This window comes from Heptranchias perlo, chromosome 1, assembly GCF_035084215.1.
Source record: "Heptranchias perlo isolate sHepPer1 chromosome 1, sHepPer1.hap1, whole genome shotgun sequence".
In the NCBI taxonomy this organism is placed as follows: Eukaryota; Metazoa; Chordata; class Chondrichthyes; order Hexanchiformes; family Hexanchidae; genus Heptranchias; species Heptranchias perlo.
In genome coordinates this window covers 109,521,328-109,548,148 of record NC_090325.1, presented here as the reverse complement: position 1 = coordinate 109,548,148, position 26,821 = coordinate 109,521,328, and the positions used below count along the sequence as shown (strand labels likewise).

Here is a 26,821-nt window from a genome sequence, read left to right as displayed (position 1 = left end):
ATATTTGTAATACTATTTACCTGTCTCTTTATAAAATTTCCTTGAGATGTTTGTTCTCTCCTCTTAGCCTCTTATTGTCAATTATTTATTTTATTTTTTCAACTGCCTCCCACAATAAATTTTCAGTATTTGCTTAAGTTACAGTTCTTTCCTTTTTTTTCTCAGTTACTTGTATAATTTATATAAAACATTGTTTTCTCCCTCTTATTGCCTATGTTGGATTTGTAGTTTTTGCTGAAGCTGTTATCGGCGAAGCACTACTCCAGGGAGGTTTTTCCTCCTGTCAAATCTCCAATGACCAGCACCTTGAACATGTGATCATTTGCTATGCTCTGAGCCTGACTGATGCTGGTTTCAGTGTCTGAGCATCAAAGCTACTTCCACTCCAATGGAAAGAAAATGCCCCTCATTGACACACAAAGGCCTCATCTCAAAAAACACCTCTTACTCAAATTTTATTTAATGGCTTAAATTGTATAAAACATTGAAAAACGCATCTTTTTAATTTTGATACTTTTCTTGCTGTTCGCACCTTAATTATTAGTAATACGCCCACATCCCGAGAATGAATAAAATAAATGGAGTTGATGACTAATTTGTACATGCACAGAACTGACTCATTCCCTTGCACAACACAGCACAGGCCACTCTTGTAAATCTGATATGATCATGTATAATTCAGCTGTCCCTGTTATCCACAAGAAGGTGTGCATTTATTGTTAGCCTGGCCTGAGGTAGGGATCATTCATCAAAACAGCTTGCTTGGTTAACAGGATGCATTCTTCTCAGCCAGTGGTATTGTTTCCCAGAGTCTAGTGGCCTTGGATCAACTCTCAGGCCGGTCGGAAGTCTCCACCCTATTTACATTGGAATATTCTCCATCAGTGATGTCACCAGAGCAGCCTAGCGGAGACAGCAATGTGATTTGAGGGTCTCAATGTCAGAAGTAAAATTAGTGTTTACAAAATGTATTTTTCGATAGAGAATGGGGGAATGAATATTCAGACTTCTTTCTCCCCCCATGAATGTTAATGTAGAGGTAAACTGCATTGTACTTCCTGATTAAGTAGAATCTGAGTTAATTTTCATACTGTTAATATTGAATTAAGGATATAATCTGAATTGGGAAGTTCTGATCTAGCCAGCTAATTACTAGGAGCTCAGTTCCCCATACTAGCTGCATTGTTTTATTCGGAATAGTTCACTGATCCTGCAACAGCCTCTGAGCATTTGTTTAATAACACTTTGATGAATCTCTTGAGATTATTTTAAAAATGAGTTTGAACTCAATACAAATGATATGATTCTGAAGTTTCTGCAGATTGCAAATCTCCTACATGAAATGAACTTGGGGTCTCAGCAGGCATACACTCTCAATGGAAAACTACCAACAGTTTGGCACAAATTTGACTTTTCACTCGGGCCTTGAGGCTGGCTGGTGAGGATGTGCAAGTTATCTGGAAGTGCTTCAAGCTGACATTGGGTGACAATATTGGGAAAGCTGTTCCATTCCCAGACCTCTCACCTTCATTGGCACAAAAGTTATAAAATTATTCTTGGAAAAACTCAAGACTTTTTTAGTCAGTCATCTAGGTTGGTACAAACTCACTGAAAATAGCTAAAATCTGATTTTTTTTAAAGAAAAAGGAAACTCTCAATTATGCACTACCTTTGTGCTTGTAGCTGCAGGCCCTTTGGTGTAATATTCAACAATGTTTCTATAACATAACAAGCAATAAGGCCTGTAAGCTATCTATTGATATAGTGAATGAGGAATTATCTCTTGAAAATAGTTTATGGAGCATGGCAACTCTGAACATAAGGAAACAATTGCAATGTGAAAGATATAATTTTAATAAACTAAAAACTTTACAACTTAACACAGTATGTATGCTGTTTTCCCTTAAAATTGGAATCATTCTTGTAGATCCTCAGATTTTTTGCACTAACTGTATGGGAAGAAAGATATTAATCAAAAATTGTACTTTATTCCAACAGGTGGAAGTTAAGCCATACGTGCTAGATGATCAAATGTGTGATGAATGCCAGGGTGCTCGATGTGGTGGAAAGTTTGCTCCGTTTTTCTGTGCCAATGTCACTTGTCTGCAGTATTACTGTGAATTTTGCTGGGCAAACATCCACTCTCGTGCTGGACGGGAGTTCCACAAGCCACTGGTGAAGGAGGGGGCCGACCGCCCTCGTCAGGTTCACTTCCGCTGGAGCTGAACGTAACATTCAGGCGCCTGAAGGATCATGACGGATGAAGAGAGGAGAGTGCATGAGGCTTAAAAGGCTGAAGAAACCATGACTAGTTAGGAGAAATAAGTGCATTCTTCTGCCTCCTACCCTAGCTCTCAATGCGTACATCATATGTAGCAGCTAATACACTACAGGCCTCTGTTTGTCACCAAAACCCTGCATCTCAGGCTTTACTAACTTTTTTGAGGTACTTTCATGTTTTTGGAAAAAAAGGATTTTTTGTAGTTTTTTCAAGTTATTTTTTTATATAAAAAAACTTAAAATTAGAAGTGAGAATGTTGCCACTTAGGGCGCACAGTTTGCTGCTATCTTTAATGGGTGGAGCATGCACTTATTTCAGGAAGCTCAGTTTCATCTCCAAGACCTGTCCCTAGTAATTTTACCAAAGGTAGCAAATAGTAGGAGGCAAGTTTAGCTATAGGTGAGTGATTTCTGCCACACAAAATTTTATTTTTTAATGTTGCTATTTGCAATGTATACACAAACTTTAAAAAAAATAGGGTTATGTTTTTGCTCTCCATTTTGACTTGCAAGAAATAATACCTCAAGAGACTGATCTGGTTTAACTATTTTAGCATTTTTATTATTCTCAAGCTGCATTAGGAGCTTTGCTGCTATATAGGTGTTATATTTAATGCCAGAACACACAGTAACAAAATGGGATCAGAAACATAATTATAGCGGCTGCATTATGGAAGAATTAGATGCAGGCAGCAATGGCCTAGACTGCCACAGTTTAGAATGTGAATTTAAACAACTGCATGTTTACTTGTACACCTTATGCATGCACTAAAAGTATATTCATACATGTTCCTTCACAGCAATGGATGTGATGTCAGTTTTGGCAAACATTCAGAAAAATTAGAAATTAGTTAGCATGAATGAAAGGTACAATAATAGTTTAAAAGAAAAAGAGGAAAAAAAACCTAACTTGCATGTATAAATGTGACTCCTGTAACGAGAATGTCCTACTGCTACACTTTATGTGTACATTATGCAAATTAGCTTTTAGAGTAGAAGTGCAGCCACTATTGTGACCTGGTGGGTTGTGGAGTTCGATTTCTGCAGACTGGATGTAATCTCGTATTCCCTGTGCAATCTTGTTAATATGTGGGTTTTGTTTAGTGCTGAGTGAGTTGTTGTCCTAAATAGAAAGTAGTTAGAATTTTAAACAAATTACTAATTAGAAAAGAATAAAAAGCTTTTGATTTCATTGCCCCTTTCATAAAACTCTTTGGTATAATGGCTCAGACTTCCTCTACAAACCAAAGATGGCCAGCACACTGCTAAACAATCACCAAACTCCAAGCCCCACCCAAAAAAGTTATAAAATGGTACTGATTTCATCATATAAGAAACATGATTTACTAAAGCTAACCATTTTAAAGTCAAAATGGAGATGACTATGGTGTTAAATTAATCTGATTTGACATAAAGCATTGAATTTCTCTGCAGTTTAATCACACTAGAATGAAAAATGTATTAGTAAGCTGCAGAAAGTTATGCGGGTGTCAATTATTTATTTAAAAAAAAAGGTGATCATGCCATTACAAGCATTTACTGTATAGAACAACCGTATATAATCCTTAGGGACAATCTTTTTATGTAAGCAAGGTGTTGGTCTTGAACATTGGTGGTCTCCTGGTGTGCTTTTGTGTATGTAGTTCATGTCTAACTCTGCTGTTTATAGTGATTGTGATGCAACTTTTAAAAATGTTTGAAGTCAATGCTGTTTTGAAGAATAGCTTTTTTACTAATTTATTTATTGGCTAATGCTCCCATTTGTTACTTACCATGGTTCTCCAGGCTATTTGGAGTATTCGTTCTCTGCCAAATTTGTTCCATTTTCAGACACCCACATTGGCATTTGTTATGCACTACTTTTGTATCTTGGTGAGTGTTTTTTCCAACAGTCAGCTGTTTTAGGGCACACTTTTTGACTGATGGCATCTCCTTTGCAATACCTCAATTTTCTGAATTTAAAAGAGAAATCGATAGTTTTGCTATGTTATTGAAAGATCTGCATATATAATTTAACTCAGCAAATAAATGATTTAACAAATTGATACTTTTATTTTTCATACATTCTGCTTCCTAAAATTGGAAGGGTCTAAACATTTGTAAACTAACGTGGTAACCTTAGGAGGGCTCTTCTATATAAAACTGTGCAGAAAGTAAGTGCAGTCATTTGAAATATCCCCAGCTCCTTAAGTATAACAAAAGGCATAATCACCAAGGTATTTTGTTAAATTAATTTGATTTATACAAATCTTAAGTGAACCCTTTTTAGGGGTGGGGTGGTGGTAGAATGATTTTTGTTTCATCTGCTGTCATTTCTTTCCCAAGACAACTTTATTACTGTAGCACCTGAATTATTCAGCATTGCCATGAAGAAAATGGTAAACACTGTAATGCATCTTTTTTAAAGAAATCATATTTATTTCACTATTTTTGTAGAAATGTAATTATTTTGTTTTGATTGTATTATTTTTATATTCTAATAAGCTTGTTCACATACTGTGTTCCCCGAATGTATGTATTTCTGCCCAGATGCAGGGCTCTGCAGAGAAATTAATTTTTTAAAACCACGCTGTGTTTTTGCAAAGAAAACATAAGCAAATATATTTTATGGGAAACACTTGACATTTTAACCCCTGTTGCATCTGGCCATGAGGCCTTTCCTCAAAGATGCTGAAAGACTTGAATATAACACATTTTGGAAGGCTGACTAACCTCGACTCTGTGTTGTGATGTGCAATACTGTTTCTAATGTTTGTAAGAAAAGAAAAAGAATAACAATGTAAACCTTTTAATGCAGATTTATTTTTTTCATTGCATATTTGCAGACTAGTTATCCACAGTCATTTTTTTACTGTCAGAAATTTTACCCCTTTGTCATGCTAATATTTTTAAATCCAGAGATCTTTGTACTGATGTAAATGATTGTAGTTATTTTGGATAGTGTTTTGCTAAAAAAAAGAAAAAAAGGAGATACTTTTCATGCATATTTGCCTATTTTGTTTTTATTTTATTTTACTTTAAAAATATGACTACTTTTTCAACGGTAGCATGATACTTGGAATAATTTTCTTATTCAGCCAGTGTCATTAATATTATTTTGTATTTTTATGTGGAAAATATAATTTTATGATGCTAATTCCTAAAGTTTATTTTATGTTGAATTATTTTTGGAGCTAAAATCTTTGTAATATTGTTAAAGTCTCTAGATTCTAATTAAATGCTTGTGTATAGATTCAGAGCAGTGGTTTACAGGAGTGTTTAGATTGTAATTAGCAACTAATGGTTCTTTGATATGCAAATTAGACAGCCATCAATTTCTGCCAATTCTGTTTCTTTTTGTACTTTATAGGGAGAGTTGATTAGTAATTTTGTTTGATTTTTAAATAAAGGAGAACCCATGCTTTTATGGACACAAGATCACCTCAAGCTTGATTTAATTTCATTTTCAACTTTTATATTTCTTTATTTTGCATATTTCTGTTGATGTCTAATCCTCCAGTCTGTCTGTTGTACTGGTGATAATTCTGTACTGGAATGGTTTGCTGCCAACTATTTATATTAAGTAATTTTTAAATATTTGTAATATTAACTGTTGACTGAATTGATAAACCATTAAACTATTTGCATGTTTGCTCTATGCTAAAAAATATACCTGTCAGCTGTCCTATTTGAAATTAGAAAATTAACTCATCTTTCCGTGTCTGACTTTGAGTAAGGAGTGTTGTAGGTCTCAGTTCTTCTGAAATCTGTGTTTCTGTTATACTAAGCTTCACATTCCTCATTCTAACCAATATTATTGCAATTCCTTCCCTGCAGTAGCAGGAGGATTTACACTGAGGCTATCATATCTCTGTCTGGATAGTTGCTTGTCGCTGCTAATAACTCCAGTATTTTAATGGACTGTTCACCAAACTTAATATAAGTGGCTCGCACAAATATTAATGTAGATTTTTTTAGTTGCTTCTGATAAACAATAAATGCCAGCTCCAACCAAGCAACTGCAACATTCATGAGTTTAGATTTCGCTGCATAATCATCTCAGTATCCATGAATACATTCTTTCTAGAGTAGAATATTAATCTATTAATAGATCAGCCATGATGTAATAGAATGGCAGAACAGGCTCAAGGGGTTGAATGGCCTCTTGTTCCTATGTTCCTATTTAAATGACACTGGTGAAAAACAGATGTAACTTATTTTAATTTTGTTTAGCAATTGAATTATATAATACAAGGAGGAAGGAAAACACAAACAAATTAACATTACACTCCATGCAGGATAGTAATATTGCAACAGTAATAATCATAGCAAGTTTTTGTAATTGTCAATACCTAAAGCAAGATCAAGCAAATCAACAGTAACATCATTCATAGGAACTGAACGGGAGGTAATTTAGCGAGAGTCTTGACCAGGACTAAGCCAAGGAAAACCATAAGGGGCCCTGCTATTGGCAGGTATGGTTGGGACCAGGACACGGAATTAACACTACAGAAGGTCTTGGGCATGATTTTCAGAGCAGTAAAAAAGAATGAGTATTTGGATGAAGCAGGTGGATATCACACCTGTAGGAGGACAAAAATTGGGGGAAAAATGGGCAAATGATACAGGGGGAACAAGCAAGTCATCACTGGGACCAGACCTCTTCCCTGCCTAACCATATACTATGCAAATAGAAATTGGTATGGAATAGAGTTGTAAAATGAATCCATTCTCTAGCCTCAACAGCTGCATGGAAACCCAAAGTATGGAACGGAAATGGTGGGTCTAGGAATATCTTAGTCACCACCATTAATTAAAATACTTTCTTTGCAGGAAAGCAAAGGATCAGGTCGGGTCAACCCTCAACAAGGGAGCCATGAAAGACCCAAATTGTGGCATTTACAAAAATCCCCTAAGGAGGGGAAATCTCAAGTTGTCCCAGAGAGAGAAGCAAGCTGGACCTTGAGGAAACTTAACTGGACCAGCCATATAAATACTGTGGCTACAAGAGCAAGTCAGAGGCTGGGTATTCTGCGGCGAGTGATTCACCTCCTGACTCCCCAAAGCCTTTCCACCATCTACAAGGCACAAGTCAGGAGTGTGATGGAATACTCTCCACTTGCCTGGATGAGTGCAACTCCAACAACACTCAAGAAGCTCGACACCATCCAGGACAAAGCAGCCCGCTTGATTGGCACCCCATCCACCACCCTAAACATTCACTCCCTTCACCACCGGCGCACTGTGGCTGCAGTGTGTACCATCCACAGGATGCACTGCAGCAACTCGCAAAGGCTTCTTCGACAGCACCTCCCAAATCCGCGACCTCTACCACCTAGAAGGACAAGAGCAGCAGGCACATGGGAACACTACCACCTGCATGTTCCCCTCCAAGTCACACACCATCCCGACTTGGAAATATATCGCCGTTCCTTCATCGTTGCTGGGTCAAAATCCTGGAACTCCCTTCCTAACAGCACTGTGGGAGAATCTTCACCACACGAACTGCAGCGGTTCAAGAAGGCAGCTCACCACCACCTTCTCGAGGGCAATTAGGGATGGGCAATAAATGCTGGCCTCGCCAGTGACACCCACATCCCTTAAACGAATAAAAAAAATGAAAATGACAGCATATGTCTCACTGGGTCTGCATAACTGCCCTCAAAATTTTATGAGTCTTAACAGAAAGAACAGAGGTGAAGCTGCCTTTTTCATTTCTACTTATGGGTGTCTGTCCATTGTCGAAGCCCAATTGAGAAGTGAGGCAGTTGAATAACTGAAAAATACAAGAAATTGGGGAGGGATGCATCACCCTGCTCAATCGGCATTGCAACAGCTTAAATCTGATCTGTGAGTATTTACCATTCCACATGAACTATAGAATCTTGGAATTTGTGTCTTGAATAGTTCAAATAAAGACCATGAAATCCCATTAAAGAAAGGATAGATGAATCCAAAGCTATGCAATCTGCTTATTCTACGTGTGCTGAAGAGGCATTGCAAGTATTTGTGATTATCCAACCATGCTTTTTGCTTCTGATTGATACAGTTCAGAATAAAACTGGCTAAACCCTCAATTGACATGCTATGGACGAGTGATAACATGGCCCCTCCCAGAGTGCGCCACTTGAATGAGCTGATTGCCCTATTGCTTTCCCCAAGATATATCAGTTTATTCCTGTGCCAAGAAAAGCATTGGTAAGCCAATTCAGTTGCTCTGTGTTAGAGCTTATGAGAAAATCCAATTCCTTCTGCGCCTCTTGAAGGGCTTGTGAACAAGTGACCTCACTCCAATCCATTCCTCCATAGAACCATGGAGGTTTACAGCATAGACAGATCATTCAACCCACAATGTCTGTGCCAACTAATCTCAATGCCCTGCCATCTCCCAATGGCTCTGTGTCTTCCTCTGTTTCAAATATTTATCTAATTGAAACTGAAAAGTTTTCTTTTTAATTCAAGATGTAGAAGGTAATAAAACCTTGGTTGTCTCCCAGAGCAAAGTATGTAATGCCTTTGGCCATACTGTGTTCTTAAAAAAAAATCCTAATGTTCGTGAAGCTGAAGGAAATCATTGAGGGGCCATCTGTTCCGCCTCCTCGGGTGCCCTGGCACTATTGGGATTAGAATCTGTGGAAGATGATCTGAGAACCCAGTCGAACCAAATTTACACTTCTTAACCTCCGACTTCACTAGCCAAATGGTAATTGATCCTCGAGTAGCATATTGGAATAAAATGTGCAATCCAAAATTGTTGGGTTATACTTTTGCCACACATCCACTAACAGCAGGTATTCACATCACATCAATGGCACAAACCCAGAGCTATATGAAGGGGAGAACCCAAACTGCGAGGCAGCGCCATCTATCTGAGAATTAAGAATGCAATTGAAATCCTAACATAATTATAGCAGGACACATTTTTGGGGCCAGAAAAAGGTTGGCAATTAAAGTAGCAGGGAGTCCACACTTGTCAATAAGCACTTGGTAAAGCAATATGTTCACCAATCAAATGGACATAAACTAAAGCGAATGACTCTGTTCATCTGACTCTCACAAATCAGAATAGCATTCTTTCACTTTTTGATAGAGAACAATAAGAAGTAGAGAGAGGTACTGATTCATGTCAAAGCTTTTCATGTTCAGCTGGAGGCAAATATATCTCCTGGAGGTATGGATTTCTGTGCCCTCCCAACCAAGAAAGCATATACCTTCCGTTGTTTGATTGAATAGTCTTCAGGGAGATCATAAGAGAGCCCATGGCACCCTACAGAATAAATTAACTCAAGGATCTGCCACCCTTCAAAGGCTAAGCACCAGTCTGTCTTGTGTATGGTCTGACCACAACCAATAACCTACATTTATCTACCTATCCTCACATAAAAACATTTGAGAGTGTTTAACATAGGCAAGAGAAAAAAAACTTTTAAAAGTGACAGGGAATCCAAAACGGCATTCAAAGACAAGGATTTATAGGAGGCTTTTGAAAGCATAAAGGTAGAAAAAGATTTGGGGAGAATTCCACAAAGCAGAAGCACAGTGGATGAAGGAATAACCGTAGATGGTAGGCTGGAGAGAGTAGGGGATGAATGAGGAGCAGAAGTTGTGCAGGTGGAGATCATTCAGAGAGGCTGCAGCAAGAGCACGATGTGATTTAAAAATGAAGGCGAGGGCTTGAAGTCAATTCGTTGGGACATGGTGAGTCAGGGACCTTGCCAAGGGGAAGGGTGATGGATGTGCAGGGATTTTTGCAGGACGATACAGGCTACAGAGCTCTGAATAAGTTAGAGTTTGTGGAGTGCGGAGCCAGGGAGACCAATAAGCAGAGCATTGAAGTTGCTCCTCGAAATGAAAGCACAGACCATGGTTTTGGCAGTGGCGAGAAAGAGTTCAGTGCACAGGTGGGCAATGTTTCAAAAATGTGCAGCTATGTTCCATATCCAGAGTGTGTGATTCAATGGTATCAGAACTGCGCTCAATGTCCCGCACAGTACTCTGAGGATCGACATTGGGGCCAAGGACTCCTTGGAATCTGAGGCAGGCAGGGAATCTGTTAAAGGAAGCAAATCTGACATTACAGCATGAGTTGAGCTCAAAGCAGCTGAGAATTTCAACAATTGAGTTAATTTTTTCTTGGGCTTTGCACTAACCATTGTGCTATTCCCGTTCTAAGAAGAGTTGAGACACTGGTGTTTAAACAGCAAAATACAATACAAAAAGACCTGGTACATAAGGAGCTCTACATTTAAGCAGCCTCTCCCATTCACAAAATCAATGGCAGTCACGTGTCTCTTAAAAATGTTCTTTTTTCTTCTTTTTCCTCCCTTTTTTTTCTGCCTTCATTTTTACTTCCTTTCAGAGCTTTTATTATTTTCTGCTCTTTTTACTCTTCTTTCTTCTCCCTTCATAAGCAGAGTGCCCAAAAGGCAAAGCTCCCCATTGGTGGCACGCAATCAGAAAATCAGCCCTCACTAGTTAAAAAAGGCCTGCATTTGTAAAGTGCCTTACCAGATCTCTCAAAAATGCCTAAAAACACTTCAGGTACAATTAAATACTTTGAAATGCAGTGATTGTAGAAAAGGGCAGCAGCCACTTTCTGCACAGCAAGATCCCACAAACAGCAATAAGATGAATGACCAGTTAATCGATCTTTGGTGGTGTTGGCTGAGGGAAGAATGCTGTCCAGGACACCAGAACCACCTGCTCCTCTTTGAAAAGTGCCATCTGTACTTTAATGTCCATCTGAACCACGAGAACAGACAGCAAGACTGTGGTTCAATATTTCATCTGAAAGATGGCACAACTGAAAATCCAACACCCACTTAGTGGTGCACTGAAGTGTTAGCCTATACAGTAGGGGTAATTTTCAGGCTCTGCATTCCCAGAAGAGAGCCTTGTCTGTTGAGAACACATATTGGAAATTTGGGGCCCATTGCACACAATTTTCATTGAAATAGTTACAAAATCATGGGCAGTGTGCGCCTGTGTACCCAGCAGACAAGTTGGAAAATTACCCCTTATGTGCTCACTGCTCAGTCAATTAGTAAACAAGGTAACCTACCCTACATAGCCAATGAGGGTTAAATTGGTTAACCCCCGAAAACGGGCATTGGGATCGCGGTGCGCGAATAACCTGCGCCCGGTTGTTGAGATGCAGGCAGCACGTAACATTCATGCTGCTTGGTGATTTTAGTGATTGCCGCATGCAGCCAGCATTACCTGCGCTGTTGATTGGCTTCACGCACCAGAAGGGGGCACAGATATTGGGAGTGGCGAGCATCACTTGAAGGCAGTGTGCACCTCTTAAAAGGGAGGTGCACTGTTTGCAGGGAGTGGTGGAAGTCAATTGTGAAATGAACCTGTGCTGCAATATAGTGAGGCATGGTGATGATGGGAACTCTGGAATTTTTAATGAGCAGCAACTTGGCTGCTCAAAGTCTGCAGGACTCTTATATTTTCAAAATATAAGATATGGGTCTGAACAGAGATCAGAAATTGCACACGTAAAATATAGATGCAGGTCCCATCCTTATGTTTAAAAACTGTTGATTTATTTTAAAACATTGAATAAAAGTTCCTCAAAACTACATCCCACATCCATCAATCTGCACGCCAGACCCCATCAATGGGCCAATCTGAGTTTGTACCGGGCCTGTGAGAGAGCGTGCACCAAGGTTCTCTGATGATCCACTAGAGGCTTTGGTGCAAAACGTGGAAAGAAGGAGGGGTAACCTACACTCACAGGGGGGCAAGAGGCGCTCTAGACATATGCTCCCGAGGCAGTGGGAGGTAGTAGGGGACGAAGTCAATGCCAGCAGTGTAACACCACGAACATGGATACAGTTCACTGCTTTGGCACGAGTGGTCAAGGTGCATGAGTTCAACTGTCAAGTGGCATCTCCTACCAACTGCACCACTAGCCGCACCCACTGCTCCACACACTACACCCCCATCACCCACATACCAACAAACTCTTTCAATCAGTACTCATCTCTTCCAATCAGATACTTCATCTCACGCATTGCCACTGTTGCACGCCACACACCCACAACTCACAGGTCACACACACTGGCAGCTATTCAACCATGACAGCCACATCACCCAAACATCCTACAGGACACTCACCGACACACATCCCGCTTTCTTGCAGGAGAAGGTGACGCATAACAGGAGGCAGCAAGTGACAGTGGCTCCATGGAACATGAACCTGCTGTCCTCTCTCAGGATGACAGCATTCCTGTCCCACCCCTGCCACTCCGCCAGTCCCCTTGCTGTTGCCTGTCAGCTAGTCAACCCACTCCCTGTAGAGAATAGAAACATTGTTATTGGAACATAGGAACATAGGAAGATAAGAATAGGAGGAGGCCATTTAGCCCCTCGAACCTATTCCGCCATTCAATGAGATCATGGCTGATCTTTGCCCTAACTCCATATACCCGCCTTAGCCCCATATCCCTTAATATCTTTGGTTAACAACAATCTATCAATCTCTGATTTAAAATTAACAATTGAGCTAGCATCAACTGCCGTTTGCAGAACTGAATTCTAAACTTCTACCACCCTTTGCGTGTAGAAGTGTTTCCTAACTTCATTCCTGAAAGTCCTGGCTCTAATTTTTAGGTTGTATCCCCTAGTCCTAGTATTCAAGTATAGGAGACCTCCAAAAACAGGTACAAATGCATCAGCAGTTAGAAAAAATAATCCAGCAACTAACTTGTAACTCTTGCATTATTACTTTAAATAGCACTGGTAGGGGGTGCCCTCCATGCCATTTAAGGCCTGTTCAGCTGTGCGAAGTTAAGAGCGCGCGTTGGCTGGTGTGTGGAGTTCCAAAATAGCAGCGGCCCTTTAAATCAGCGTTGTACATTGATTTATGTCATAATTTCCTGACATCACATGCTGCCAGCATTCGTTAGATGTCCGTGTGCAAACATCTTTACCAATATGGCAATCCTGCGCACGTCACGCCAAACGTGCATCTCGGACGCCGTTTTCGGGGCTTGGGAGTCCATGTAGTGCCTACACAACGGGTGCTACGTGGCCCAATTTAGCCTCAAGCATCTCTTATTTGTCAGCTCTTTGGAGATTCTGGCCCCAAATGTGCACTGGGTGGGGGGGGGGGGGGGGTAGTGAGGGGAGGCATTACAGGGGTATGCAGCTGCATCCTGGTGCAGAATTTGGGATGGAACCAGTAGTGCCAGATTTCCGGCTCATTTTTCAGTCATACAAATTTCCATCAGAAGCACTCATTCCATTTATTGTGGATATAAGCTAATCACATGGTAATAATGAGATGATGTAATACCCTTGAATTCCCTTCATTTCTGCTTCCATTGCACACAGTGAAAAGTATCAGCTAATCCTGCCAAAAGTGCTTTTATAAAAGAGCTTTATGGCCTCAAATACTTTGGCTTATATCTTCATCATTCCTGGGCAAATTTTTTGCTGGAGTGCTGCTTAAGTTGACTTCAATGTGACTCAGTCTGAGAATCTGCACAATACAGTTAAACAGCCATCACTGTGGGTTTCCCTAAGGGGATCTCTCTGTTCACCATGTTCATGGAAGAGGCCTGAAGGGAGCAATGGTTCATCTGGACAGCTGCAGAAGTGACTGAAGCTGTCATACACCCCGGGGTAGTCTACAACATTGAAAACACTCCCCTGATGTTGGCTCATAGGATGGAAGTGGTCTCCACTGTTTCCCCTGCCATCTGCTGAATGCTGTGAGATAGATCTGAACATAAGTATAATTCTCATAAAGCATCATTCTTTCCAAGCAGGACCCATCGGATCTGAGTCCGCAGGTGATTCAGTCAAGGGCTGCCATCTCCTGAGTCTTTCCTCAAGACCAGCAGGTCTTTTCCACTTCTCAATTTTCTGGCTTCCTCATGCTCGGTCACCCACTCAGTGTAAAGCGTTCATGCCCACTATCTTTCTGCTCCTGTCTGAATGTTTCTAAGCAGTGAGTGGGAGAGAAAGCGCAAATGTCGGTGTGGATGCTGAGGTTGGCCCGTGCCGACGCGTTGGGATCAAGCCCATCTTCCTCCTGCTCTGTTTCCTCCTCCTCTTGTCTTTACTGCAATTGATCTGCAGAAGTAAAGGTTAGAATAGGTGGTGCTTACCCAGAGAAAAGCAGGGTTGGAGAAGAATTTACAAGAATTGTGCTGGGAAGCAACAGGGGCTTCTGCAGCAAGAATGGAAAAGTGAAACACTGAGAAGACGCACCTAAAGATAGCCAAGGCCACTGACTTCTTTGTCTCCATTTGCTAACACAGAGTGCATCTTCAACAGCTCCTCATAGTGAGTCAGCTGCCTGCTGTCAGGGAGCTCTTCCAACTCCCACCCAATGTCCTGGCTCCCAGAGACATTATTTTTTATTCAATCATGGGATGTGGGCGTCGCTGGCAAGGCCAGCATTTATTGCCCATCCCCACTTGCCCTCGAGAAGGTGGTGGTGAGCCGCCTTCTTGAACCGCTGCAGTCCGTGTGCTGAAGGTTCTCCCACAGTCCTGTTAGGTAGGAAGTTCCAGGATTTTGGCCCAGCAATGATGAAGGAACGGTGATATATTTCCAAGTCAGGATGGTGTGTGACTTGGAGGGGAACGTGCAGGTGGTGTTGTTCCCATGCGCCTGCTGCTCTTGTCTTTCTAGGTGGTAGAGGTCACGGGTTTGGGAGGTGCTGTCGAAGAAACCTTGGTGAGTTGCTGCAGTGCATCCTGTGGATGGTACACACTGCAGCCACAGTGCGCCGGTGGTGAAGGGAGTGAATGTTTAAGGTGGTGGATGGAGTGCCAATCAAGCGGGCGGCTTTGTCCTGGATGGTGTCGAGCTTCTTGAGGGTTGTTGGAGCTGCACTCATCCAGGCAAGTGGAAAGTATTCCATCACACTCCTGGCTTGTGCCTTGTAGATGGTGGAAAGGCTTTGGGGAGTCAGGAGGTGAGTCACTCGCCGCAGAATACCCAGCCTCTGACCTGCTTTTGTAGCCACAGTATTTATGTGGCTGGTGCAGTTTAGTTACTGGTCAATGGTGACCCCCAGGACGTTGATGATGGGGGATTCGGCAATGGTAATGCTGTTGAATGTCAAGGGGAGGTGGTTAGACTCTCTCTTGTTTGAGATGGTCATTGCCTGGCACTTGTCTGGCACGAATGTTACTTGTCACTTATCAGCCCAAGCCTGGATGCTGTCCAGGTCTTGCTGCATGTGGGCACGGACTGCTTCATTATCTGAGGGGTTGCGAATGGAACTGAACACTGTGCAATCGTCAGCGAACATCCCCATTTCTGACCTTATGATGGAGGGAAGGTCATTGATGAAGCAGCTGAAGATGGTTGGGCCTAGGACATTGCCCTGAGGAACTCCTGCAGCAATGTCCTGGGGCTAAACTGATTGACCTCCAACAACCACTACCATCTTCCTTTGTGCTAGTAAGACTCTAGCCACTGGAGAGTTTTCCCCCTGATTTCCACCGACTTCAATTTCACTAGGGCTCCTTGATGCCACACTCGGTGTGATACACATTGCGTTCCATTTCTTTCTGCAGGAAGAATGCAGATATTAGGAAAGGGCTGCGCTTCTCAAGACATTCAATGCATCGCTAGTGACAATAGGTTGGGACTAGTACAGGGAGAACAAGAGCTTGAAGATCACAAAGACTTGTGAGCTGGGAGCTAGAACAATAACAACTTGCCTTTACACAGAGCCTTTATTGTAGTAAAACGTCCCAAGGCATTTCACAGGAGCGATTATCAAATAAAATTTGACACCGAGACACATAAGGAGATATTAGGACAGGTGGTCAAAAGTTTGGATATAGCTTTTAAGGAGCGTTTTAAAGGAGGAGAGAGAGGTGGAGGGGTTTAGGGAGGGAATTCCAGAGCTTAGGGCCTAGGCACCTGAAGGCACGGCCGCCGAAGGTGGAGCGATTAAAATCGGGGATGTGCAAAAGGCTAGAATTGGAGGAGGACAGAGATCATGGAGGGTTATAGGAGGTTACAGAGATAGGGAGGGCCGAGGCCATGGAGGAATTTGAAAACAAGGATGAGAATTTTTAAATCAAGGCATTGCCAGACCGGGAACCAACGTAGGTCAGCGAGCACAGGGGTGATGGGTAAACGGAACTTGGTGCGAGTTAGGATACAGGCAACAGAGTTTTGGATGAGCTCAAGTTTACAGAGGGTCCAAGATGGGAGGCCAGCCAGGAGAACATTGGAAGTCTAGAGTAACAAAGGCATGGATGAGGGTTTCAGCAGCAGGTGAGCTGAGGCAGGGCAGAGACGGGCAATTTTACAGTGGTGGAAGTAGGCGGTCTTGGTGATGGATATGTGGTCGGAAACTCGTCTTAGGGTCAAGTAGGACGCCAAGGTTACGAATGGTCTGGTTCAGCCTCAGACAGTGGTCAGGGAGAGAGATGGAGTCACTAGCTCGGGAACAGAGTTTGTGGCGGGGACCGACGACAATGGCTTTGGTCTTCCCAACATTTAATTGGAGGTAATTTCTACTCATCCAATACTGGACAAGCAGTGTGAGAAATCAGAGGCAGTGGAGGGGTCGAGAGTGGTGGTGGTGAGGTAGAGCTGGGTGTTGTTAGCTTATATGTGGAATCTGACATCGTGTTTTCAGATGATGTCGCCGAGGGGCAGCATGTGGATGAGAAATAGGAGGGGACCAAGGATAGATCCTTGGGGGTCTCCAGAGGTAAGAGGTAATGATGCACTCATTGAAGGGCTGCATTCATGTGAGGTCCATGCGCAAGTACCAAGTGGAAGAGTGAGGGTGAAAGAGAACTATCAATCCAGAGGACATGGAGGTAATTTTAACTCCAAAGAACTGGTGATTGGGAGGTTAAAATAACAGCATTTTGAAGCGCGACCGTAACCCGGTTCCAATGCACCCACTTCCAAGTTTAATGTGGGCGCGTTTGGATGTGTGCACGCAGCCGAAACCCAGAAGTTGCGTCCCCAATTAATGCCAGCGGGTGGATTATTAAAGGGGCAATTTACCTTCTTTAAATACTTGAGGTAGGTCATTTTTTGTTGATTCTGAACCTGAAGCGAATTTTACTTGACTTGCACAAGTTTCCCATGGCTTCTGAATCTCGCCATTGAAACGGAGGCAAGATGCAGCCGAAGTTGTTTGGCCCTTTAAACCTATGATTGACACAAATCAATAACAGCTCACGTATCGCAGCTGGTCTCTCAGTTCTCTCAGACAAACTCATACTTCACTCAATTAAATTAAATATTCAGAAAATTATCAATTGTTAACATCCTGAGTCAGTGGTGAGTATGTGCACAAGTATATATTTTTAAGAATGATGACAACATCTGAAATATTGGAATATTCTGCAGTCAAATTACTTGAAAGGATCATAAAATTTTATAAGAACTTGGTTCTTTTGTTGATATAGATTATAGCACTTCAAAGATCTTTCAAATTCTCATCCATTCTTTACCTTTGTGTGGTGCATCTCTTCATTTCTTTTTCTGGCTTTCTCTCTCTCTCTCCATCTTTGGTAATGAGCTTTCCAGAGATTTTTATTACAAGCTCAGACGCCCACAACTATTTGGATTGTGTTTCTTCCCACCCCACTTCCAGTAAATACTTCATCCCTTTCTCTAATTTTCTTCGTCTCTGTCATATTTGCTCTAATAAATCTACTTTCCACACCAGAGTTCCCAAAGGTCGTTCTTTTTCCACAGCTGAGATTTCCCTCAGCAATTGTTGACAAGCCCTTTGATTGAATCCACCACATTTCTCATATGCAGCAGAAATGACTGCCAGGGACATCCCTTATACATTTCATCTTTTCTTGCTAATGCTAGTGCTGGTGCTGTTAGGTAGCTCAAAATATGAATGTTACTTATATTGCACTGATCATCAAATCACTTCTCTCCTGCTCTCCCTGGTATATGTTCCTTACTCCTGGCCTGAAACTGGAACCAGCTCTTCATGCCCTCCTCCCTGTGCAGCCTCAATATAGACCGGCCTGTACTGTGGTGGGTGTGAGATGCTGGTGGCTCCCATTGACTCCCTGCTCAACTTCAGTACTTTGGCTGCAGGTCTTTCTTTGCTTAATATTGGGATCTGTTTTCTGCTGTCTTCTCCCGCCAATATATGATCAGCAATAAAAAACCTAAAGTTCTTTGTAAACATAAGGAAATGTAGAGTACCTTAAAAATACAGGAATATGTGTAACCTGCAAAGAGTAAACGTCCGTGGAAATCCAGGATGGTGGAAACACACAGAGAATCAACAGTAGAATCCTCAGAGCAATAGGCAACCCCAAAGAATGAATCCCAAATAACATAAAACACAGAAGCCAACCAGAAATGATTGAAAAAGTTCATTAACAAATCTACTTGAATTACACTTGTGCTGACGGCGAGTGTACGTGTCCCTCAAACAGCTCGGCAAACTTCCAACCTGCCGAGGAAACTATCAGTCGGACTTGTTGCTGAGTTTCTGGGAAGCACCAAGGGACCCCATCCAGAAATTGGATAAATCTCATGCTCCTGCCCCTTCCCCCACTCGTCCCTCTCTCCCTCTCACCTGCTTCTCTCCTCCTCCACCTCATCTTATTCACTCCCTCTCCCTCCTCCTGCTCCCTCTTTATTCCACCCCTCCTCTTTCATTTTCCCTCTTTCCTCTCCCTTACCATCCTCCTCTCCCCTCATCTCTCCCTCACCCCACCCCTCCACTGTCCTCACCCTCTATCCACCCTCTCTTCCCTCCCCATTTCTCCCCCTCGCTGCCTCTCCCCTTCACTCAGTCTGCCTTCACTGTTCTTGCCCTCTCCCTTTCTCTCACCCCTCCCCTCCCTGTCTTGGTTCAATTATCTCCCTTGGTTGACCTGAAAAGTTGCATTGATTTTGACTCACCATGTGCAATGCCATGGGAGATCTACTAGCAAAAACTGCAACCAATGAAAAGAAATATCTTCCCCGCAGCACCACCATTGCATCACTTTCTACATCTCCCAGTAGAATAATGAACATGGCCCCCACTGAGCAAAAAAATAACAAAGCAAACCCCACCCACTGAGCAAAAATTGGGAACCAAGTCAATGAGTATATATCCGAGAATCCCCCCCCCAAAAAAAGACCATAAACCCAAATGCATCCCCACAGCATAAACAACAACAACTTGCATTTATATAGCGCCTTTAACATAGTAAAAGGTCCCAAGGCACTTCACAGGTGCGTCATCAAACAAAATTTGACACCGAACCACATAATGAGATATTAGGACAGGTGACCAAAAGCTTGGTCAAAGAGGTAGGTTTCAAGGAGCGTCTTAAAGGAGGAGAGAAAGGTAGAGACACGGAGAGATTTAGGGAGGGAATTCCAGAGCTTAGGGCCTGGGCAGCTGAAGGTATGGTTGCTAATGGTGGAGCGATTAAAATCGGGGATGCGCAAGAGGCCAGAATTGGAGGAGCGCAGAGATCTCAGAGGGTTGTAGGGCTGGAGGAGGTAACAGAGATAGGGAGGGGTGAGCCCATGGAGGGATTTGAAAACAAGGATGAGAATTTTTAAATCGAGGCGTTCCTAGACTGGGAGCCAATGTAGGTCAGCGAGCTCAGGGGTAATGGGTGAATGGGACTTCAAGTGCGAGTTAGGATACGGGCAGCAAAGTTTTGGATGAGCTCAAGTTTATGGAGGGTGCAAGGTGGGAGGCTGGCCAGGAGACCATTGGAATAGTCGAGTCTAGAGGTAACAAAGGCATGGATGAGGGTTTCAGCAACAGATGAGCTGAGGCAGGGGCGGAGACAGGTGAGGTAACGGAGGTGGAAGTAGGCGGTCTTGGTGATGGAGTGGATATGTGGTCAGAAACTCATATCAGAGTCAAATAGGACGCCAAGGTTGCAAACGGTCTGGTTCAGCCTCCGACTGTGGCCAGGGAGAGGGATGGGGTCAGTGGCTAAGGAACGGAGTTTGTGGCAGGGACCGAAGTCAATGGCTTTGGACTTTCCAATATTTAGTTGGGGAAAATTTTTGCTCATCCAGTACTGGACGTCGGACAAACAGTGTGACAAATAAGAGACAGTGGAGGGGTCGAGAGAGGTGATGCTGAGGTAGAGCTGGATGTCGTCAGCGTACACGTGGAAACTGACGTGTTTTCAGATGATGTCGCCAAGAGGCCGCACATAGATAAGAAACAGGAGGGGGCCATAGATAGATCCTTGGGGACTCCAGAGGTAACGGTGCAGGAGCGGAAAGAGAAGCCATTGCAGGTGATTCTCTGGCTACGACTGAATAGAAAAGAATGGAACCAGGTGAGCACAGTCCCACCCAGCTGGACGACTGACCACATAGGACCACAAACACATAGCAGAAATTCCAGGATAGGACAATTAACCTCCTTCTCCCCACCACCACGCAGAAATTCTGGCATAGGATCAGAAACTCTCATTCACCCCCATCTCAGAAATTGTTAGTTAGGATATTGAAACAGCATTCACGCCAAGACCCACCCCCCTCCTCACCGAGACCACACTCTCATTGGCCGAGTCCCCCCCCCCCCGCCCCCAAGATGTCTACGACTCCACCCCTAAACCCATCTCAGACTTACCTGGCATCCGCTCCCCAGCTGGTTTCCCTCCCAACAGGCAGGCAGTCTGTCAATCTGGCTGGCTATCGCGCGGGAAACCTGGAAGCAAAAGTAATTGCCTTCAATTGAGTTGTGATCGCAGATTCTGATGAGCTCACTTTACTTCCAGGTTTCCCATGCAAAAATCTCCCACCCACTGAGTTCCCGGCTCCATGTTAAAATCATGCCCCATGAGTTCAAATCCCACCATGGAAAATTGTGATAGTGAATTCAATAAAGTTGGTGCAAAAGCAAAATACTGCGGATGCTGGAAATCTGAAACAAAAACAAAAAATGCCAGAGAAGCTCAGCAAGTCAGGCAGCATCTGTGGAGAAAGAAACAGAGTTAACGTTTCAGGTCGAAGACATCTTCCAGTTCTGACGAAAGGTCTTCGACCTGAAACGTTAACTCTGTTTCTTTCTCCACAGATGCTGCCTGACTTGCTGAGCTTCTCCAGCATTTTCTGTTTTTGTTTCAATAAATCTGCTAATCTGTGGGCTGGCACTGACAAAAATAATCATGGAAGCTGCTAGATTGTTGTAAAAACCCAAATGGTTTATTAATGTCATTTAGGGAATGGAACCTGCCATTCCTACCTGATTCAATCCCAATCTATATGATTGACTCTTAATGCTCTCAGGGTAACTAGGGATGGGCAATAAATGCTGCCTTGCCAGTATCGTTCATATCCCAAGAACAAGTAACAAAAAATATGTAAAATTAAGGACTGAATATATGACTTTATTATTTGGCCTATTTAAGCTCATTCACCGAGCAAATAAAAAAAACTGCAGTTCCTCCACCACAAGTGTTTCTTAAATGATTCCAGGGTTCTTGCCTCCACTACCTCCACCGCCCACCCCGGAAGTCTGATCCATGTATTGGGTCACTTTTTCTTTTGCATAAACATGCACTGCCAGTCATTAAATATAGCTCAGTACATCGGTGACACATACAACTAACTCGCAGATTTCCCATGGTAAGTCAGAGGATATAACAGTTGTGCTATACCATGTAAAACTATTACTCTGCTGCAGAAGTGGAATTGTGAGTAACTGTTCTGTCCCTTTAAGGTATAATTGCTGTAAATAGGCAGATCCTGAGGTCAATTAGAGGCTAATTCCAGTTGGATACACCCTGAAGTCAATTAGAGGGTGATTGGCAGATACTTCAAAATCCCTGGCTTCTGTTCAGAGAAAAAAAAACAGCAGGAAATGACGAGCTTTCTTTCTCTTCTCTCGATATATTTTAAAAGATTGTTTGGATTTGTAACAAAGTGTAATACTTTGAAGTACGATGTCTGAAGAGTGCTAGATGTGCACTAGATGCAAGAATTGCATTTAGACAGGTAGCATCCTCTTGTCTTTATCTTTATTTTGTTTTTGTAACTGAAGTGACTTTATAACGTCACTTGTATCTGTAGTTTTGCAAAGTACCACTTATTCTATTTGTCTTACAGCATTGCCACCATGGGCAGAAATGATTACAGCCAGAGTGCTGTTAAGCAAAATGAGGGAGTACAAAGTATCAACTCCAGAAATGGTTTTCCCTGTGACACTAGTGGTAAATGCAGAATGCTGCTGATTGCATTGGATTCCACAGGCCAACAGTTTTTCTCGGTCCAGAGCCACGCTGAGCGATGTTGCTTTCACACTACTGGTCTGGATAAACCTTCTCTGCCACTGGGGAGGTCTATGGCAAGAAAACACATGTAGTGTTTGTGACTTTTAAATGACAGATCATGCATAGCTGTTTTAGAATTGCCACCAGAGCTCGGCAATGTAAACAGTGTTGATTCCAGCACCAGCAGCAGAGATAAACGGAACTGCTTCTATTTGAAGCAACTCTGCAGCATATAAATGTGGTAAAATTTGATAATCTACATCTTTTGAGGTTTATAATGCCACTGAGTATCAGCCTGCCCTTCATGATGATTACTCTGCTTTTCGTAGTGTTACAGAATTTCATAAAGGATCAAATCTTACTCGATATCTGGGTGTACATTGAATCATCTGCTAACGAGGTTTCAAGGATTAGTTGTCATCTATTCTGGGGCTCAGTTATGTGCTGGGATTCCTTTTCTTCACTTGCACACTGTTGCAAAATTTGGCCTTTTATTAGATAAATCTGCAACATTTTGAGACCGAAAAAGAGACAATGGGTTAGAGTTTCAATTTGCCGCCCAGGTGTAAGTCAATTGAAATTAAAGTCAGGTGGATTCTATAAACAAGCAGCCGATCTGCACGGTTAGTTTTACGCAAGTTGAAAATCTACCCCAATAAGGTAGGACGGACTCGTGAATCACTTATGCAAGGTGACTAGATACACTTAAAGTGACATCAAAATTTACAGTCATCAAATGTGACCTTCTCCTCTCCCTCCTTTACACAAAACCTGTCACCCACTGAACCTTCAATTACACTATTGTACTCTGTGGCTATCATTGCAAATTAAATCCTGCTTTACAGCTCCAGCTCCCCATCCATTACCACATGGTAAGAGTTGACATTTCTTGATACATATGCTTCATCCAATCAATCCTACATTCTTCGTTCAGTGACCCCTGCTATCTAAACTTGTATATCCTCAATGATGACATAGCCTACCACGTGAGTGCAAAAGACAAGGCTGAAGCGTTTGCAAATATCTTCAGCCAGAAGTGCTGAGTAGATGATCCATCTCGGCCTCCTCCTGATATCATCTCAGAAGCCAGTCTTCAGCCAATTCGATTTACTCCACGTGCTATCAAGAAACGGCTGAGTGCACTGGATACAACAAAGGCTATGGGCCCCGACAACATCCCAGCTGTAGTGATGAAGACTTGTGCTCCAGAACTAGCTGTGCCTCTAGCCAAGCTGTTCCCGTACAGCTACAACACTGGCGTCTACCTGACAATGTGGAAAATTGCCCAGGTATGTTCTGTCCACAAAAAGCAGGACAAATCCAATCCGGCCAACTACTGCCCCATCAGTCTACTCTCAATCATTAGCAAAGTGATGGAAGGTGTCATCGACAGTGCTATCAAGCGGCACTTACTCACCAACAACCTGCTCACCGATGCTCAATTTGGGTTCCGCCAGGACCACTCGGCTCCAGACCTCATTACAGCCTTGGTCCAAACATGGACAAAAGAGCTGAACGTCGAGGCAGCATTTGACCGAGTGTGGCACCAAGGAGCCCTTGTAAAATTGAAGTCAATGGGAATCAGGGGGAAAACTCTCCAGTGGCTGGAGTCATACCTAGCACAAAGGAAGATGGTAGTGGTTGTTGGAGGCCAATCATCTCAGCCCCAGGACATTGCTACAGGAGTTCCTCAGGGCAGTGTCCTATGCCCAACCATCTTCAGCTGCTTCATCAATGACCTTCCCTCTATCATAAGGTCAGAAATGGGGATGTTCGCTGATGATTGCAGTGTTCAGTTCCATTCACAACCCCTCAGATAATGAAGCAGTCCATGCCCACATGCAACAAGACCTGGACGACATCCAGGCTTGGACTGATAAGTGGCAAGTATCATTCATGCCAGGCAATGACCATCTCCAACAAGATAGAGTCTAACCACCTCCCCTTGACATTTAACGGCATTACCATCACTGAATCTCCCACCATCAACATGCTGGGGGTCACCATTGACCAGAAACTTAACTGGACGAGCCACATAAATACTGTGGCTATAAGAGCAGGTCAGAGGCTGGGTATTCTGCGGCGAGTGACTCACCTCCTGACGTCCCAAAGCCTTTCCACCATCTACAAGGCACAAGTCAGGAGTGTGATGGAATACTCTCCACTTGCCTGGATGAGTGCAGCTCCAACAACACTCAAGAAACTTGACACCATCCAGGACAAACCAGCCCACTTGATTGGCACCTCACCCACCACCCTAAACATTCACTCTCTGACGCACCGTGGCTGCAGTATGTACCATCTACAAGATGCACTGCAGCAACTCACCAAGGTTTCTTCGGCGGCACCTCCCAAACCCGCGACCTCTTCCACCTAGAAGGACAAGGGCAGCAAATACATGGGAACACCACCACCTGCACATTCCCCTCCAAGTCACACACCATCCCGACTTGGAAATATATCGTTGTTCCTTCATCGTCGCTGGGTCAAAATCCTGGAACTCCCTTCCTAGCAGCACTGTGGGAAAACCTTCACCACCTGGACTGCAGCGGTTCAAGAAGGCGGCTCACCACCACCTTCACGAGCAATTAGGGATGGGCAATAAATGCTGGCCTCGCCAGCGACGCCCACATCCCCTGAACGAATTTTTAAAAAATGTTATGTTTGTAATTGTCCCATTGAGAAAGCAAAGTCGTTTTTTTTAACTCTAAGCATTGCAGCACATTTGAATGGTACACGAAAGCAACTCAATTCAAAATCCTTTATACATTCTCACAGATTTTTCTCTGCAGGATTGCAACAAAGTTGATTGGGGCTTCAACAGTGACATTGCGTACAGGATTTAATAGCAGCAGAATGCTTCAACAGTTCCAGAAAATAATAATGGTGCTTATTTTTCCCTACACATTAGAGTCACCCTCTCCACATTTTAAATAGTATCACTTAGAGCTACAACTAAGAATATTTTGTGACAGAAAATATGCTAAGAAGTTGTTACCTGCAAAGGAAGTTCAGTAGTCTGGGGGATTGAGGGAACCTTCCGCCTGGATCAGATTTACAGCTGAGGTCACATCGTGCATAATGAATGAAAGAAGGGATTCATGTCCCAAACCCATTTATATTCAATGATTTTTTTCACAGTAGACTCTAAAGTAACCTAATACATACATCCAAAAATAGTGTTTACATGAGTGGTGAAATCATGCCACATGATGTCACTTTGTACTCTGAACTCTGCCCAGTTTACACAGCAGCAGAGTAGTAGTCCGCATGGTATGCAGTAATGTTACATTACCACATTGGTGCCCTGCCTGATTATATACATACAGAACTGACTTCAAAAGGGTGCTCGGGAGGGATTGACTGCAGACAGCTGTGATAAAGCCAGCCTTGGTACTCCTAAACTCTCGAGGGCAGAATTCAGTCGGGGCTCCCACTCCTGATTTCTATTTGGTGACACCTGCATATAGTTGGTGGCAGACAATAAGATTGGGCTCGGCTGTAGTTCCCAGATATGTTGATGACACTCGCTGCCTAGATTTACATGTGATGAATGGCCACTTGAATGAAGTACCAGAGGACTGCCAGCGCCCAACAAAATCTATCCTGCGAAAATCAGTACCTTCGAAAGGGAGAATAAAATTGTTTTTTTAAAAAAAACACAAGTAAAGGCCATTTAACTCATCTAACTTATCTGGTAATTCAGGTCCTCCCTCAGAACCCAGGATAATCATTTATCAGAGATAAAGAGAAAAACCACAAATGCTGGAAATGCACACCAGTTCAAATCAGCATCTGACCGAGGAAGATATGTTAATGTTTCAGGTGGGTCACTTCATCAGAACTGATAAAAGGATTATATGCAAAATGTTAATGTTAACCTATCTCTCTCCTTCAGCTGCTGGCTGACCTCCAGTGCATTTCCAGCATTTCTATTTTATACCACTTTCCTGCTGTCTTAGCACTGACGTCCCCCCCTACCCTGCCTTAGGGACACCAACTGTTTATGAAAATACGATCAATGACGGACAGGAAAAGACCCTCTGTTCCATCCAGCCTGTCCCACATAATTGTGATACCTTGGGCACGATTTTAAAATGGCAGCGGGGGGTGGGTCAATGGGTGCGCGGATAATCCAAAAAAAAATCTTATTGTTCCCCAGGTGATCGCGACTTAATTGATGGCCCTTAATGTTGTTTCTGGGTTTGCCGTCCGAAAGCTGCGCAGCGGGCAGACTGCGCACTCACATGACCTGCTGTCACTGCACTGTCTGGATTTAAAGGGCCATTACACCAATGGCTTTTGTTCGAGCAAGGAGCAAGCATACAAAATGGAGCAGCAGAGGGTCA

At 42.9% G+C, this 26,821-nt stretch overlaps 1 protein-coding gene and 1 long non-coding RNA gene across 3 annotated transcripts in view; one reads left to right on the top strand and one right to left on the bottom strand.

The window, feature by feature from the left end:
- Positions 1 to 5,929, top strand: part of LOC137324823 (cytoplasmic polyadenylation element-binding protein 2-like) — a 117,139-nt gene extending 111,210 nt beyond the window's left edge. For both annotated transcript variants that reach the window (XM_067989560.1, XM_067989552.1), the window contains one exon: positions 1,999 to 5,929. In XM_067989560.1, coding sequence (XP_067845661.1) covers positions 1,999 to 2,226 — 228 coding nt within the window. In that variant the 3' untranslated portion in view covers positions 2,227 to 5,929. The remainder of the gene's footprint in view (positions 1 to 1,998) is intronic.
- LOC137324840 (uncharacterized) lies at positions 1,897 to 25,585 on the bottom strand. Its single transcript, XR_010963729.1, has 4 exons — positions 25,471 to 25,585; positions 20,831 to 20,908; positions 4,053 to 4,232; positions 1,897 to 2,243 (listed from the first exon to the last, which is right to left on the bottom strand). It is a non-coding gene; the product is annotated as an uncharacterized lncRNA (long non-coding RNA).
- Between the last annotated feature and the right edge of the window lie 1,236 nt (positions 25,586 to 26,821).